The sequence below is a fragment of the Xenopus laevis genome, chromosome 8L, assembly GCF_017654675.1.
Source record: "Xenopus laevis strain J_2021 chromosome 8L, Xenopus_laevis_v10.1, whole genome shotgun sequence".
NCBI lineage: Eukaryota > Metazoa > Chordata > Amphibia > Anura > Pipidae > Xenopus > Xenopus laevis.
The window spans coordinates 100,735,261-100,752,789 of record NC_054385.1 but is presented as its reverse complement, the minus strand read 5'-3'; the positions used below and the strand labels follow the sequence as shown (position 1 = coordinate 100,752,789).

Genomic DNA, 17,529 nt, shown 5'->3' with positions numbered 1-17,529 from the left:
GTTAGCTGGCTAGATAAATACGGATAAATGTATCACCATGACTATCTTTCCATAATCTATCATTATATAAAGGATAGAAAAATGAATAATTAATTCTCGAACTCCTCCTTATCTCTGTGTGTGTGTGTGTGTACAGTCTAGTGTACAGTAAATATATATATATATATATATAATGAATAATTAATTCTTGCACTCCTCCTTATCTGTGTGTGTGTGTACAGTCTAGTGTACAGTAAATATATATATATATATATATATATATATATATATATATATATATATATATATAAAATTAATAATTAATTTTTGCACTCCTCCCTATCTGTGTGTGTGTACAGTCTAGTGTACAGTAAATATATAAATATAAAATTAATAATTAATTCTTGCACTCCTCCCTATCTGTGTGTGTGTGTACAGTCTAGTGTACAGTAAATATATATATATAAAATGAATAATTAATTCTTGCACTCCTCCCTATCTGTTTGTGTGTACAGTCTAGTGTACAGTAAATATATATATATAAAATGAATAATTAATTCTTGCACTCCTCCCTATCTGTTTGTGTGTACAGTCTAGTGTACAGTAAATATATATATATATATATAAAATTAATAATTCATTCTTGCACTCTTCCCTATCTGTGTTTGTGTGTACAGTCTAGTGTACAGTAAATAAATAATAGTGTGTACTACTTTTTTTTTAAAAAAAAAAAAAAAAAAGATTAAGAGGAGGTAGCATTTTGCAGGCTGAATTAATTCTTGTTGTTGGCATAACATAACATTCCAGTCAGCCCTATCCCCTATCCATTCACAGGCAGTGCCACACAAGTACCCAGCAGACATGGCATAACCACAGAGCACAAGCCTACAGAGCACTGCTGTGATACTGGAAATAGGGGTGGGGTCCCTGGCACCCCAGGGCCATGTCTTTCCTATCCCTCATATACCAAACCTATAATTACAGGCTTTGAAATCAGGTTATTGAAATATTGCGGTTGACGCTACACTTACTCCGAGTGTATATTTTGGCTTTCTGCGTATTAGTCTAGATTGCACCTAGCCAAGGTGTGAACTTCACTAGGGGCCACAGGCAGGCGGTTCCTGCAAGTTATTGAAGGTGTTTGTTTGAGATTTGGGATCAGGAATTGTGAAGATATCACTTGTCAATTAGAATGAGCCCCCCATAAACCCCTAGCGATTAATCGCTCTCTCTGACACCAGATCAGGAGATTATTTTATTACTATACTGCATCTCTAATAATAAAATAGCAAATCGTATATTTATCAACCTGATAGCGGGGAATAGATGTACAGAAATGGACCAAGGCAGGGGGACTGAAATCTGCGCTTTCTATGGGGAAAAAACGACTGCCTGTGTTTAAAGAAAAGATTACAATTCTGGAAAATACTTAGCATTCCAAGATTTGTCAGAAATGTTTATTTTGCCAAGAAGGGGAAATCGTGGCGATTCTCACAGTGCTGGAATAGAAGGGGGATAGATGCTGATAATATTATCCATCGCTGCTTCACAAGGTCATTTTATTCCTCTGGGTCATCTACACTAGGTAGCAATTTATTCTCTGGATAAAGGGTTGAACATGATTGTCTGGTAGCTTTTTCAACCTCATCTGCTGTGTTACAATGTACTACTAATAATAATTGAAAATATCGTGAAAAGGGATTACATTTATGGACTCTTCAACCTAAACTACTATGTAGTAATAATAATAATAATCATATTAATCATATTAATAATAATAATACAAGGTTACATAGTAGCTGATTAAAAACGATTATTGTTATTATTACTACAGTAGAACCCCCATTTTACGTTTTTCAGGGGACCAGACAAATATGATCTAAAATCCAGGAAAATGTAAAATCAGGGAAAATGTATTATGCATAATTTATAGGTGGGACCACAAATCAACAATGTAAAATGAAGGGAAACTTAAAATCAGGGGATGTAAAAAAAAAGGAGGTTCTACTGCAGTATTAAATTTTTGTTTTGCATTTTGCAATTACTTTTTTGCTGTTGTTTATTTCTCCTTTCTCTGTTCGAGCTGGGAACTTGGTAGGAAATATTTGAAGGGTTAAACGTCATTAACTTTTTTTTTTTTAAACCACAACTGCTATGTAATAATAATAATAATATATTTCTACAAGGACTGAATACATAATTACTAAATAACCTAAGCATTATTATTATTATTATTATTATTTATATAATTACCCCATGGTATTTGGATTTCAGGATAGTTGTTGGGGGGAGGATAGAAAAATGACCAAGATAGAATATATTTCTGGACATAATTAAATTTCAGAGAATGACTATGGAGCTACAGTACACAATTAGATGTATTTTCCCCCTAGTCCATATTATTTGTTATTTACCCCAACCCCCTCATTATTTAATGGCCCATTTGCACTTTCTCCCCTGGAATGACTCTGCCAGTGGCACAGGTGGCTTCCTCGGATCAATTAGGCAGGGTACAGGGGAGAGAGGGTTGAGGCGCAGGCTGCAGTGCGACAGGAGCAGACATTGTTGCACAGAGAGCCAGGGAGCAGAGGAACCGTTCCAGACAGTTCCCTTGGAGGCTTGAACGCAATGTGGTGTTAATAAAAGAGGAAACCATTAGAGGGATCTACAAACATTCCCAATTTGTAATCTAATTCTCCAATGTTATGTTCTCCCTTTTTTTTTTTTTTTAAACAGCACATCAGGAAATGGTAAATCTCTGTATATTCCTTGGGAATGTTCCTTGCCTCGCTGGGACCCGGGCTGGGCCAGTGCATACAAGAGCATTCGTTGCCTCGTTAGGCAATTAATGGCACAGGGGGGAGAACTGGATCTGGGGTGCAAAAGGGGAACCATGTTACTGAGTCAGATAATTGGAATAAGGCAGAGAGCGGTGTGAGTGCGGCCCCTTCTCTCCAAGGCACAACATGAGGCTCTAGGTGCGGGGAAATCTCCCTGTCGCTCAGATTATGCCCAGAGGTTGTACTTTGTGCCTAAGAATGAAACCAATTATCTGACATTTGAACTTCCTGTCTGGGTGAATTTAGTCTGATTGCACAAGGCAGAGAAGTGAAAGCCTTTCCTTCATTTCCAGCAGGCGTTGTGCTCATGACAAATCCCTGTGTTTAGGAAAAGTGAAATGCGTTTTCTCTACTTAGATACACGCTGCGGGGAATGCCATTGCTTGGCCCTCCTGCATATTGGACTTGAGCTTCCTTCAATAAAGTTTTCATAGGGTGACTGAATGTATTAGAAATGGGCACAAGGCTGCCCCTATATGGCTTCTGCTAAATTCTGTGCGTGGGGCTGAGAAGGGGCCCTCCTGTCCTTCCCACAATCACATTACATACCCCCTCTCATACACACACTGCCAGGTCTTTATTAAACCACCCTACATGATCTATCTATTATTAGGCTATCATCCAGCTATCTATCTATCTATTATTAGTCTATCTATCTATCTATCTATTATTAGTCTATCTATCTATCTATCTATCTATCTATCTATCTATCTATCTATCTATCTATCTATCTATCTATCTATTATTAGTCTATCTATCTATTATCTATCTATCTATTATTAGTCTATCTATCTATCTATCTATCTATCTATCTATTATTAGTCTATCTATCTATTATATATCTATCTATTATTAGTCTATCTATCTATCTATTATTAGTCTATCTATCTATCTATCTATCTATCTATCTATTTATCTATTATTAGTCTATCTATTTATCTATCTATCTATCTATCTATCTATCTATCTATCTATCTATTATTAGTCTATCTATGTATTTATCTATCAATCATCTATCCATCTATTTATTATAAGTCTATCTATCTATCTATCTATTATTAGTCTATCTATCTATCTATCTATCTATCTATCTATCTATCTATCTATCTATCTATTATTAGTCTATCTATCTATTATTAGTCTATCTATCTATCTATCTATCTATCTATCTATCTATCTCTTATTAGTCTATCTATCTATCTATCTATCTATCTATCTATCTATCTATCTATTATTAGTCTATCTATGTATCTATCTATCAATCATCTATCCATCTATCTATTATAAGTCTATCTATCTATCTATCTATCTATCTATCTATCTATCTATCTATCTATCATCTATCTAAATATCTGTAATATTTATATTAGTCTGCTTTTATGGATGGGAAGAGAAAAATCCTCTAGGCTATTATTTTATCCAAAGAAAAGAAATTGCTCCAGTATTGTAAGTGTTATTTTACCATAATAATTCATTATAGAGAGGCCGATTCGTTATGGAACTTCCATGACTGATGATAGTTAAAATGATTTACTAGTTTTACCAGTGGGTTATTAGATCAATGCAATTAAATTATGTCAGTGACTTAAATTGGGTCTAATCATTGCTAATCACTGCTTTTAGCGAATGCACTATCCATGTTGTATACTTTACCTTTATCTAATCAGTATTGTAATAATTAATTAAATTAGGAGGCAATTCATAAAGCTGGAGATGGGGAAACTCAATATAAAGTAAGATGTAATTTTGTTCATCGATTAGACTGCACAGCTCACCGCTACATATATATATAGAAAAAGAATGAGCATGTATGTATACACATATATATGGCCATTTATAAGAAAGAATGTCAGACAGATTATATCAGTACTTAATCCGCTTGTTATTTTATGTGAGTGTGTTCGATCTCCACCTATTATTCACCTACCTGTCAAATGTCAGTGTACGGATTTTCCAAAAACTATCTCTGTACGGAGTGAAAGCCATAGTCAAATGTTTCCGGAATGGACCTGTCCAAGTGAATGTTATTGTATGGAGTGGGACTCTAGAAATAAACGTTCCTGTATGGAATGGAACTCCAGTAATACATTTCCCAGTATAGAATGGAACCTAGCCAAGAAATCAAGGTGCCTGTATAGATTAGAAACCACCCTAGAAATAAATGTTGCTGAATTGAATGAAACCCCAGAATTTTCTCAGGAATAGAATGTTAGAAATATATTTCTGTATGGAATAAATGAATGTATGTGTAAGGATAGGAATAGAATTCTATGAATAAGTGTTCCTATTCGGAATGAACCCCTAGAAATAAATGATCCCGTATGGGACCGATCCCCAGATATAAATGGGTATTGACTGGTGCCAGTTCCAGACAAGGATTGGGAAGTAGCTCTTACCTTGGTCAGTGATGGAGCGAATGCCAAGGATGTCTGTAACTGAGTGGGACGAGGGCCAGGTCCTGGGCATGGCCATGGTGCAAGGGATGGAGTGCATTCCAGGAGGGGTCGGCACCTTGGCCCCTGCAGCAATGGGACTGGGGTAAGAGTACAGGTGGTTGTAAGGGAGAGCGGAGGGGGCCGCCGGGTGCTGTTTGTGGCTCTCATAGTGGTTCTGCTGGGCCAGGTTCCCAATCTTATTCCGTAGGATCCGGCTGATGGAGCTGACCGAGGGCACGTTGTATTTGTCGCACACGCCGTCTGCGAGCAGCCTGTCCCTGATCTCCCACGCGAATATGCCCGGGTCCCTCTGCTTGTAAGTCCGTATGTGTTTGACCACAGTGGGGGTGGTGACCCTGGGTTTGCTGCCGCCGATGGCCCCTGGCAGGATAGAGCCCGTCTCGTTGTATCGCGCTAGGATCTTGCTGACACATCCGTGCGACACTCGCAGCTGCCGACTGATATCGCACGGCCGAATGCCCAGCTGGGCCAGCTCCACGATCCGCAGCCGGATGGCATTGGGCAGGGGCCTGCCATTTACAAACACACCGCCCAGCTGGTTGACCTCTCCGAAGGCCGGCTCTGCAAAGAAACGGGACACGCTCTCTTTACTACTGACAATCCCGCTGACACACAAATAATGCCCCCCTGCGTCTCCCAATAGTTCCGCGGATAGATACACATATACCTGAGTGAGACGCCTCTGTGGGCCCGCACACCCCACGCAGCCCTAAAACCTCGCACTGGCTCTATACTTATTCACCCCATGGGTTTGCTGCTTGTAGGGACACGACAAGGTAAATAGGAGAAGCCTCCTTCTGCCTGACAGCTCTGGGGGTTACACTCCCCTCCCAACACCCCTGCTTTGTCCCACCAGTTGCACTTACCCATTGCTCAGCTTGGGTCCAGGGAATCCAGCTGCAGAACTAGGCAAATAATGTTGCTGCAGTCAGCGCAGCGAGGGAGCAGGGAGCCAAGGCTGAAGGTGAGTCGGTGCCTTCCTTTCCTGCTGCAGCAGACAGGCTAACTCCTGCATTTCCCTCTAATAGCAACATGGGCTGGCCGGCAGAGCAGGACTGTCAGGCAGCCGGGACACGCCTACTCTGGGAAGGACCAGCCCATCGTCCCACTCCCTATTGGCTGCTGTCAGTGACTGACAGTGCCCCATCTTACTGTCCCACAGCTGTCCGGCGTGTTCTTCTCAACTGTGGGATTCCAGAGACTGCGACATGGAAAGGGAGAATTATATTGAGAGAAAAGGTAAATGAATCCATCAGCGATTACAATATGTCCTTAGTGCTATTGCTATCCCCCTAGCCCTCCCCCGACCATATGGTATATTCCTAGCCTGGGACATAACCTGTCCCCAATATTATATGGACACTTGCACAGTCCAGACATGTACTCCAGCTTTACTTATATAGACATCCACATACTTTTAGCAAGTTGTGTGGCAGCTTGAGCTTTGTGCTTGTTGTTCTAAATCAATGATCCCCCAACCAGTAGCCCGTGAGTAACATGTTGCTCTCCAACCCCCTGGATGTTGCTCCCTGTGGCCTAAAAGCAGGAGATTATTTTTAAATTTCAGGCTTGGAGGCAAGTTTTGGTTGCCCAAAAACTAGATGTACTGCCAGAGTCTCCTGTAGGCTGCCAGTCCACATAGGGGCTACCAAATAGCCAATCACAGCCCTTATTTGGCACCCCAGAAACATTTTCGTTCTTGTGTTGCTCCCCAACTCTTTTTACATTTAAATGTTGCTCACGGGTAAAATAGGTTGGGGATCCCTGTTCTAAATTAACTTGTAAATTTGCCCAATATGTATCTATATGTGTGTATATATTATATAAATGTGTATCTATATGTGTGTATATAGTATATAAATATGTATCTATATGTATGTATATAGTATATAAATATGTATCTATATGAATGTGTATATATATATATATATATATATATATATATCACAGTAGGTTTCACAGTTTGGGTGCCGGTCGTTTTGATTACTATTAATAGAAATAAATGATTTTTTAACTTGCACACATTCCAGTGAATTCTCACCTGTCTGTGCATAAAGTTCCCTTACAACGATTGTTTGGCTCGGTTAGCAGGTACCAGGTATGCAGAATAAAAATATGATGTGTAAGTGTGGGACAGAAGAGTCTTGTCTTGGCATTTCCCTTTTGTGTGTGTGTTCCAGTCCTGGTCAGTTTTGTGGTTCTGGGATCGGGCGGTATTTACAAAGGAAGTATAATATATATATATATATATACAGACATCAATGCCAGTAAATGTGGGCTGAAACTATTTCCACTTATGCAGGAAAGCTGGGCATTGGCAAGATCTGTGCCTGCTTACTGGGAGACAAATGGACAAACTGGCCTGTGTTACAGAGACAGAAATGAAATGAATCTGCTTAGACCCCCAGCAGAAACATCTCCAGCAGCATCAGGAAACAAGTGGCATCCCATCATGGGTAGGGGTCTTGAGGCCTGGAAGGAAATGCCACTACTAATGGGCACTAGACAAGGCTAATATACAGATGCAGATGCACACCTTCATACACACACATTCTTATACACACATCACATACACGCATGCATACAATATTCTTACACACACACCGACACATTCCTATACACCCACCCACACTTGCTCGTGTGCACAAGTACATTGAATGAGACACACACAGACACATACTGTACACACACACGCATATGTACATCTACCCACATTTATTAATTATTTACACTGACACTTTTGCGCAAAAACATAGCCACACACACACCTTCTTCATATTCACACATCTGCACTCGCATCAGCATAAACAAATACATGATCACTACATAAACACACACACACACACACACACACAAACACCCAGCAGAATTTCCCTACAGCTTTTTTTAGAAGTTTAAATAATAAGGCGGATAGTCTTTACATTTTATATAAGGGCCTTACATATTTATAGAAAGAATAAATGCATCACACACATTTTAATGTAATATAGTAAACTGGTTTTCTGTGTGTGTATGTGTTCCTGTTGGGATCCTGTGGGACTGAGCTCCTTGGCTGGCCCCAGTGCTTGTGGAACTTACAGGGCTCAGCTCCACTGTGACTTGCACTAGGGCAGGGGTCAGTGATTGCTTGTGCACAAGGGCAAGGCTATCCAAACACACACACTGTCCGATTACCTGTCAGACCCCCCTGCTATCAGCATCCCTTTAACCTCCAGCCTTGTGAATAATCATCAAAGGACCTGCCCCAATATTCTGCACGTGTGTGTGTCCTCTGCTCCCACTGGGTAACATTGTAATTGGTGTTTCATTTAAAGGTTTATTTCTTGGGATACAGATGAGCAGTACCACCAGGCACCGTGGGTAAAACTGAATATATAACTATATCTAATTATAAATATACCTCTGTATTATCCAAATAATAATAATTGGACATATTCAAAGCATTTTCCCACCAGTTCTGTGCTTTGCCCTTTTATAAAATTGTCTTGCTATCCTGCCATATTGACTTTAATGATGAGTCCTACATTTATTTTCATCTATTGGAATCATGGACGATCATGGCAGCTATGTGGGTAAGTGACCAGTGCCGTAACTAGATGTGAATTGGGTTCCACAGCAAATACATTTTAGGGCCCCCAACATATCAATAGATTGCTCTGTCTTACCAATAAATGTTGAACTTGAAATTGCTCATTATTTGGGCCTCATGGGTAGATATTACTGGGCCCCATAGCAAATTATTTTTTAGGCCCCCAAAATGTTTAGAGGGGGACTTGTTTTCCCAATATTTATTGGGCCTCATAGGTAGATATTACTGGGCCCCACACCACAGCAAATTATTTTTCAGCCCTCCAAAATGTTTAAAGGGGGACTTGTTTTACCAATATTTATTGAAATTGTATATGAATTAGGACCTCATGGGCCCCTATACCTCCTGCCCGCCCATCTGATTCCTCTATATAGTTACGCACCTGGAAGTTACTTATTAATCAGTTAAATACAAATGATTTTTCATACCGCACATTGATGACTGGAATGATAATAACCATCAGCTGAATGAATAAATCTAGTATTGGGATGGTTAATGCTCAATTAGCTTTTAGTTCTGCATTAATAGTTCAGTGGCTTTAGCCCATTGGTGCTATGTAGCCCAGGCAGGGGCACTTCAGTGTATGGAGTGACTGATTCTCACTTCCAATTGCGAAATAAAGTAGATTAATATGAATCCAATTTCGAGAGAACACTCAGTATAATGAAATATTATTTGTAGAGTTCTCTGCTGCAATTAAAAGTTAAGTAAAGCCACTATCAGTATTCAGTACAGAAAGAGGCGTATGGGGAGATTAACAGCATTAACCCCCATGCATTTATATTAAGGATAACAAATCTGAATTACAGTAGAGCTGTGGGGTCGCACCAGAGGAGCAGCTAGATACAGCCAAGCACTCACTGGACTGCAGGTCCTTCTCTTCCCTTGGCGTTTTTGCAATTATAATAATTCATCTGGGCTTGTTACAGTGCTGATGACGATTCAATAAAGAAAATCTAATTAGCACAATCATTTGCAAAACATTCGTTTAAATAATTTTCGTAATGTCAAAACAGACATACAGCAGACAGCACAGTGTAGGCACCAGCATTGCTAAAGAGGTGGAAGGAATATTTTGTTCTGCTGATTGACGAATATTTTGTTGGTTGAAGGAAGTTGAAAAAAAGCAATATTTTATCGATTCTTGCTTTGCTTTGTATGCACTTTCTGTTGTTATTATAATATAAATGTTATTGTTGTAACTATCTGTTCATAAAATAAAAAAAAGCAATATTTTAATATCCAAGTGTGTGCGTGTATTTATACAATAGGAAACACTGACATAGATTTGTATTATGAACAAAATAACAATACATTCTCTATCGCTCTCTGTCTCTCTCCCTCTCACAGACAGACAGATATAAACATAGACCTAATGCATACATTTTGATATTTTTATCAATATATTATTTTCATACAATAATTTATTGCAGGTCTACATTTCGGTTCTGCTCAGAGACCATCCAGAGGAAGGTTATTTGGGCAGAACCAAAACGTAAAATAAAGTCTTATTTAAAAAAAAGACTTGTATTATCTTTTGATTCTTTATTAAATATATATATATATATATATATATATATATATATATATATATATATATATATATATATATATAAAATTAAGGATATATAATGTAGAACCGAAACGTTGGAATCACATTAACATGGTGGAATAAAAGAATGAATAAGTGAACCCCCCCCCCAATTCCTTTTTTAGTTATGGAGAGCTGGACCTTACACCTTGCATATACTATATATATATATATATATATATATATATATATATATATATATATATATATATATATATATATATATATATATATATATATATATATAAAAGAAAAGACATGTGTATATATATATATATATATATATATATATATATATATATATATATATATATATATATATATATATAGAATTTAGCTTATAGTATTAGCTTATAGGATGCCATAATATAATGTATTTGCCCTTATACAGAGCGAGTCTGTAAATATTTTCCGCCACAGGTTAATTACCAACAAAATGCAACAAATATCTTAATGGCAGCCAAATGAAACATTTTCTATAAGGATGAGTGTTTGTATAAAAAAAAAAAAAAATATATATTAGAATGCTTGTATTAATTACCTTATTAATTATTCAATTTTTTTGCATGTACTTTCTGTTGTTATTGTACATTTATGTTATTGATGTAACTAACTATCTATTCATAAAATAATAAGAAAAAAAGAAAAGAATATATATATATAACCAGCATTTCAGCGTGCGCGCGTTACTAGTTAATTTATTAAAGTCGCAAGATCGGCGCATTCCTAGAAGCAGCAACGTCCCACCCTGCTGGTTTCATTGCGGACTATTATTAGAGACCATGGGAAGCCGGTGAAGAAATGTGGGGATGGCAGTGCTATGTTATTTATATTTATCTTTTCAGCCCGCATGGAAAGTGATGGGCTCCAATGCTAACGATGTTCTTCTCCTGTGAGTGCAGTACTGTATGTAAATAAGTGTAAATAATGAGTGGGTTTGTGATGACTTGCACTTTATCATCTTACAGTGTGTGTGTGTGCGTGTGTGTTATTCAAAAACGAACACAGCAAAAATAAATGGCTACTTTCCATCGGATAATAATAGTAATTTATAGACACTTTTTTAAAAAAAAATCTTATTTATTTATGTGTCCCTATGGTGAACACTGAGTAGTAGGGTACATGCAGCTAACAGGCACAGGAATTCCTTAATACTGCTTAATACTGCTAGCATTTTGGTGGGTGCTTAGATATTGCATTATTTTGATCTGATATCACTATATTTACTATACTTATATATCTTTCGTTTTTTTCCCTTTCTTCTATAATTATTGTAAGTGTCACCTAAATGGTAAAATATTTATCCTTTTATTCTCTCTCTCTCTCTCTCTCTCTCTCTCTCTCTCTCTCTCTCTCATGTAATTATATATTTATCTTTATAGCTATACTGTAACACATCTATTTGTTTAGCTAAAATTGCACATTTATTTACTTTTCTTCATTGTGACATGATCTGAATAATAACATGTCTTTATCTTTACAAATTGACAATCTCTGTCTCTTTTTCGGCGCTGTTTCTCCTTTTTCCCCCCAGAGTATTTATATAAGTTGGCGTCAAACCGCAAAAATCTGGAATTATCCTTTGAATTCCGAAACAGGAAATATTTGACACTCTTGCGGCTCTTTGTATAATTCACCACGAATAAATGTGAGCCAGAGAATAAATTATATCTTGTGTAAGCGCTTATATATTACTCTAACGAATGCTAAAATTGAATAATTCACCTTGTCTTCTTTTGTGCCTAAAACTGAATGAATGCGCCTGTGTTTGTATCCAGGATTTACTAATCCTCAGCGCACTGAAGTGATTGCACAAGGTTCCTCACACCATAAACTCTTTATAGCCGGTACAAGTGATTGCACTGAAATAATATTTCGTTTGTATTAGCGTTTAATTAGCGCGCAATCTAGTACTGTATCTCTCAGCGTGCATGGAGGTGGCACAATGGTTCCCTTTTTATGTCGCTGCTACTTTCATTCATCTCACTTGTGATTTTTTTTATTGGTAATTGTGCATTTTGTGGATGAGATGAGACAGGATCAGTCTCTTAATTCTCACGTGGCACAGTGAGGGTTACACTGATCCCCCCCACCCTGCAGAACAGCAGAAACATGAGCCAATTACAGGTACAGTAAAGTGGGGCCTCATTTGTTTGAGCAGCAGCAGATGATTAGAGAACACTGAGTAGGGGCCCCTGTGTTTAGAAAGGAGGGAGCAGTGAGAGTGCATTTAACACCCACATGTGCCTTTTGCTGCCACTGTCACATAGCCCTGTCCTTAGAATGGTGATGGGTGAATTTCTGTAGGGAGAAGGTCCTGTGCCAAGTGTCGGACTAGGACACCAGGGGCCCCCCAAAAACTTTAGACAAGGGGCCCACTCTCAGTACTAATATTCTTCTTCACCTCATTCTCCTAGTCTCTTTTCTTTACATACTATAATCAATTATTCCATCTATTTAGCCTCTTTGTTCTCATAGAAATAGGGAATGGCCATGAAATAGGCCAAAAGTATAGCAGCATGAGGTCCCACTGACACCTGGGCCCACCGGGACTTTTCCTGGTATCCCGGTGGGCCAGTCCGACACTGCCTGTGCCTAAGCTTGTGCCCAAAGTGATCCGTAGTAATTCCTTGCCCATTGCAATGCTTCTCCTGTACTCCCCTTTGTGCGGTTCTGGCAACCCTATTCCTTCTGCCAAATAGGGAGGTTATTAATATGTCCCGGTAGAATATTCCATCCTGGAATGACAGCCTTCTTGGGTGTTTCCCCATACAACTATACAGTTACTGAGGTTTAACAGACAAGCATCCTTTTTGCTCCAATATTTCCCAGTTCCTACCTAGTGTCATGTTGATTCAGAAAAGCCCATCTGAAGCTGTAACATGTTGCTCTAAAACCCCTTAGGTGTTGCTCCCGGTGGCCTCAAAGCAGGTGCTAGACTAGTTTTTGGATGTCTGACTTGGAAGCTAGCTTTGGAGAGGCACAAATACCATGTGTACTGCCAAACAGACCCACCTGTACTCTGTCAATCCACATAGGGTCTACCAAATAAACAATTATTGGGCACCCCCTAGGAACTTTTTTCATGCCTGTGTTGCTCCCCAACTTTTTTAAGTGTAGCTCATGGCTAAAAAAATGTTTGGTACCCCTCCCTTAAGACCAGGGAGCACATAGCTGCCCACAGGAGAAGGTACATATGGGATGTAATATGATTTGGTCAGTCGTGGTGATGGTAAAGTGGACTGACAGTCATTAGACTGATGGACTGAACAGACTGATTGGCAACAATGAACAGCACTTTCACCAAAAGCTAGGAGGGCCTAGGACATTGTAGCTTTACAATGACAGTTGGTGGATGTAAAACCAAAAATGTCATTTATATTATGGAAGAGAGTGTTACATTCCAATATATATTACATATTATATTAAATAAATGTAGCAGATTGCTCTATAACTTCTCACTGATCTGGTCAATACATAAACTTTCCCAATCATTCATTGAGACCAGGATTCACAGTTGTCGAGAAGGTAGTGGTACTTGAAATACTGAATATTCCAAATTCCAAATATTCTAAATTAACCTGATATGCTATTAATTCCTTAGATATTTCCATAGAGGAAAACACATTTAAATACACATCATTAATATTTTTTACTACCATATTCTTCAAACCAGGGCTGGCATAAGAAATCTTGGTTTTGTTTTTGGTGTAGGTCCCCCATAAGAAATGCTTCTTTTATGCCCTACACAAATGATCAATATAGGAAGGTTTTGGTAGGACCAGAGGGAACTTGATGCATGTGTTTTTTTTTCCAGTCACAGCTATTATGATACAATCTCTCAATTCCTTGTACTGAAAAAATGGGGGAAACTATAGGGGAAACAGACCTGCAGCTGCTGGGGGCCCAGGAACTATAGGGGCTCAGAGGGACCTTTATTGATAAACCACTGCAATATGGTTATGGAAAATGTCTTGTTCCTAAAGTTTAGGAGCCCAATGATCTTGCTGTGGGGCCCAATAACTAGTATAGTAACTAGATACATTACTCAATAAGTAGTAATTCATATAAAAAGTTCCATTAATGAATGTCCTATGTATTCAGTCATTTGTTGGGGGTCAATAGCATTTGCCCTAAGTTTAAACCACACACCTTAAAAAATCCTCCCCTGATGGAGACCCTGCGTGTCTTTTGCACAGAGGGAGGGTGTGCCAGGGCTCCTGATGCACCAGCTGCGGTTGGCCAGGACCCCCCAGTCTGACTCTGCTCTCATCTTATAATGGTGGCACTTACAGCCATTGCCTACTGTTGTTGATCAATGGGATTATCACCCTTTTTAGCATAAGAACTGATTGTTTTATAAGGTGGAGGCAGCAGCAATGCAGGCTGTATTAAAGGGAAAATATACCCCCCTCCTTTTTGACATGAGCTCATTCAGTTAGGCTTATGTAGAAAAGGTGAATAAACACTATCTGCATTTCCTGAAAGAAATATAAATGTATATTATTTTTCCACAGACATACCTGATTCAGCTAATTGAAAGTAAACCATTATAGACTGTCTGTGTTTTGCTGTATGTATGAGCCATTAGACTTCATATATGGCTCACCAGGCCAACTCACCTTCCCTGGCTCTAGTAAACAAACACAATTGTATTCTTCCTTTGTAACTGTTAAGTTTAATGGCTGCTTCTTTTCTCCGTTATACAGGGGCATGGCGTGTACTGAATGTATATCCGGCATGGATCCAGACAGCTAGCTATGGCACTGAGCTGAAATGAAAAATGAGCTGAATCTATCACCCGCATGTATTACATTCCCCCATACTAAAGACTGCTGAAAATAGATTTTAGTAGAATGTTCTCTTGCTTTAACAACAACCTCCTTTTCTTCTTATTTGTGTATCCATCCCCTGTATTAAAGAATCTCTGTATTACAGAATATACCAACAAAACTGTGATGTTGTATGTACTGACTGTTTTTATCCTGCAATAAACCCCAGGTACAGCTCTCATTTATTATGCATATTAATAAAACATTGTGAACAACAGAACTGTCATTTAAGGAGAAGTGCAAAAATATATGTCTGAAATTATACTATGAATGCTTGTAAATCCCAAAATACAATTGTCCTTCCTGGAAGAAAATCTAATTGAAACAATGTAGCAGAAGCCTGCAGCCAAGACTCCATTTCCCACAATGGCTACATTGTTTCATTAGTCGCAACCAGCAGTGCACAGATATAGCAAGGAACAAACAGACAGTGCTTTCGGTATCAAGTACATTTACAAATAATTTCGAAATCATTGAAAATGTTCAATGCAATAAAAAAAGGTCACTGACATGTCAAAACTTGAGCAATGAGTAAATATATACACTATATATCTATATCTATATATAGTCAACTACAAGAGGTCCTCTGCACTCAACCCATTATCAATATATTTAATACAGAGACATTTTGTGCATACTGCTACTGAAAAATGCCTTACCCTTTAAACAAAACAGGGATTGTTTGTCCATATATTGCAATATATTTAAGCTGGCCAACTATGTCAAAGTCATCCCATATCTGGCCAGTCCTACGCTTAATTTTCATCTGATTCATTAAGAATTCAATTGCTTAATTATACATTTTACAAAGGGACTACGTTTTACCTGCAACTTACTAGCTGCTTTCAAAGTAAAACTCCCAAACTTGGCTGCCCTTTTATTAGACAACAGTGGGATCACCTGACTATAGCTGGGAGGGGTGGGAGCTACAACATGGAGCTGGTCACTGCTCCTGTATAACTATAACAAACAAGGGAAAGTTGTGCTCACCACTATTTTTTAAAACCATTAGGCGGGGATGCAATGGTGGTCACACCCTCATTGCAGGATACAGAGCCAAAAACCAAGAATATTACACTAGTGTAATACTTTTTCCTGGACTTTGACTGTAAATGATACCCAGGTGTTTATGTAATACCTGGTCTGAGAGCTGTTTGGTAGGAAATGAATTGCTTGGGAAGGCTCAGCAAGTTTCCCACCAGATCCATCATTTTGTAACTGGGGCCCTGTTTGCTATATACATAGCAAATAATAAGTGACAGGTGCCCAGGTTCAGGCCTTTGGGAGCTTATCTAATATCCCATTGATTGTTAAATTACTTCTATAGAGATGTTTAAATCAGCAGCACTGTGTACAAATAATTATGCTGGCAACAAAAGATCCAGCATAACTCCCTATGAGTGTTTTCAGCCAGAAAGAAAACAAGTTCTACAGAATTCACACTCTTCAAAAGCCGGAAAAAAACACAAAATAATCCCCACTGACTGCAAAATACTGGAGCTGCTGACTCAAAAGCAGACCCCTTGAAAAGATAAACTATGCCTAAATACACCAGACCTGTATCTCTCACTATCCCCACCAGCATAACATAAATTATATATACACTATTGTATAAAATAGTGTAATACATACCATTATTCATAACATTGCTGGAGTATATATACATGCAACGTAGACATATCCTGCACTTAAGGGCACATTGATGACTTACAGGTTTAAAAATGGGCACAGGCTTGCATTCTTTAACACAACAGGTATTCCAGCATCCTATGGTGAGAAGCACTTGGTCTTTGTTGGCTTCTATTATATACAATATATACCTGTTACCCCTGCACTGACATTGATAGGTGCCTTCACTGTCACTGAGTTATGTGCTGGACAGTAGAGCCCATAGGCTTTTAGAGATCTTTACTTGGAATTGAATATTTATGCTGGAGATTCTAATTATTATTACAGGTATGGGATCCGTTATCCAGAAACCCATTTTTCAGAAAGCTTCAAATTACAGAAAGGTCGTCAACCATAGACTGACTCCATTTTATCCAGAGAATCCACATTTGTAAAAATGATTTCCTTTTTCTCTGTAATAATAAAACAGCACCTTGTACTTGATCCCAACTACGATATAATTCTAATAATATCCTTATTGGAAGCAAAACCAGCCTATTGGGTTTATTTAATGTTTACATGACTAGTAGATTATAGGTAATACTGGAGATAATACACATAATATATGTGAAAC

The 17,529-nt window shown here is 38.3% G+C and overlaps 1 protein-coding gene and 1 long non-coding RNA gene across 3 annotated transcripts in view; one reads left to right on the top strand and one right to left on the bottom strand.

The window, feature by feature from the left end:
• pax9.L (paired box 9 L homeolog) overlaps window positions 1-6,384 on the bottom strand; it is a 31,182-nt gene extending 24,798 nt beyond the window's left edge. Inside the window, exons 1-2 of one of the 2 annotated variants that reach the window (XM_041571879.1) lie at window positions 6,142-6,384; window positions 5,216-5,836 (exon numbers count right to left, since the gene is read on the bottom strand). In XM_041571879.1, coding sequence (XP_041427813.1) covers window positions 5,216-5,836; window positions 6,142-6,145 — 625 coding nt within the window. In that variant the 5' untranslated portion in view covers window positions 6,146-6,384. 2 annotated transcript variants of the gene reach the window in all.
• A 34-nt stretch (window positions 6,385-6,418) lies between these two features.
• On the top strand, window positions 6,419-15,502 carry LOC108699211. Its single transcript, XR_001932745.2, has 2 exons — window positions 6,419-6,514; window positions 15,165-15,502. It is a non-coding gene; the product is annotated as an uncharacterized LOC108699211 (long non-coding RNA).
• The last annotated feature ends 2,027 nt before the right edge of the window (window positions 15,503-17,529 follow it).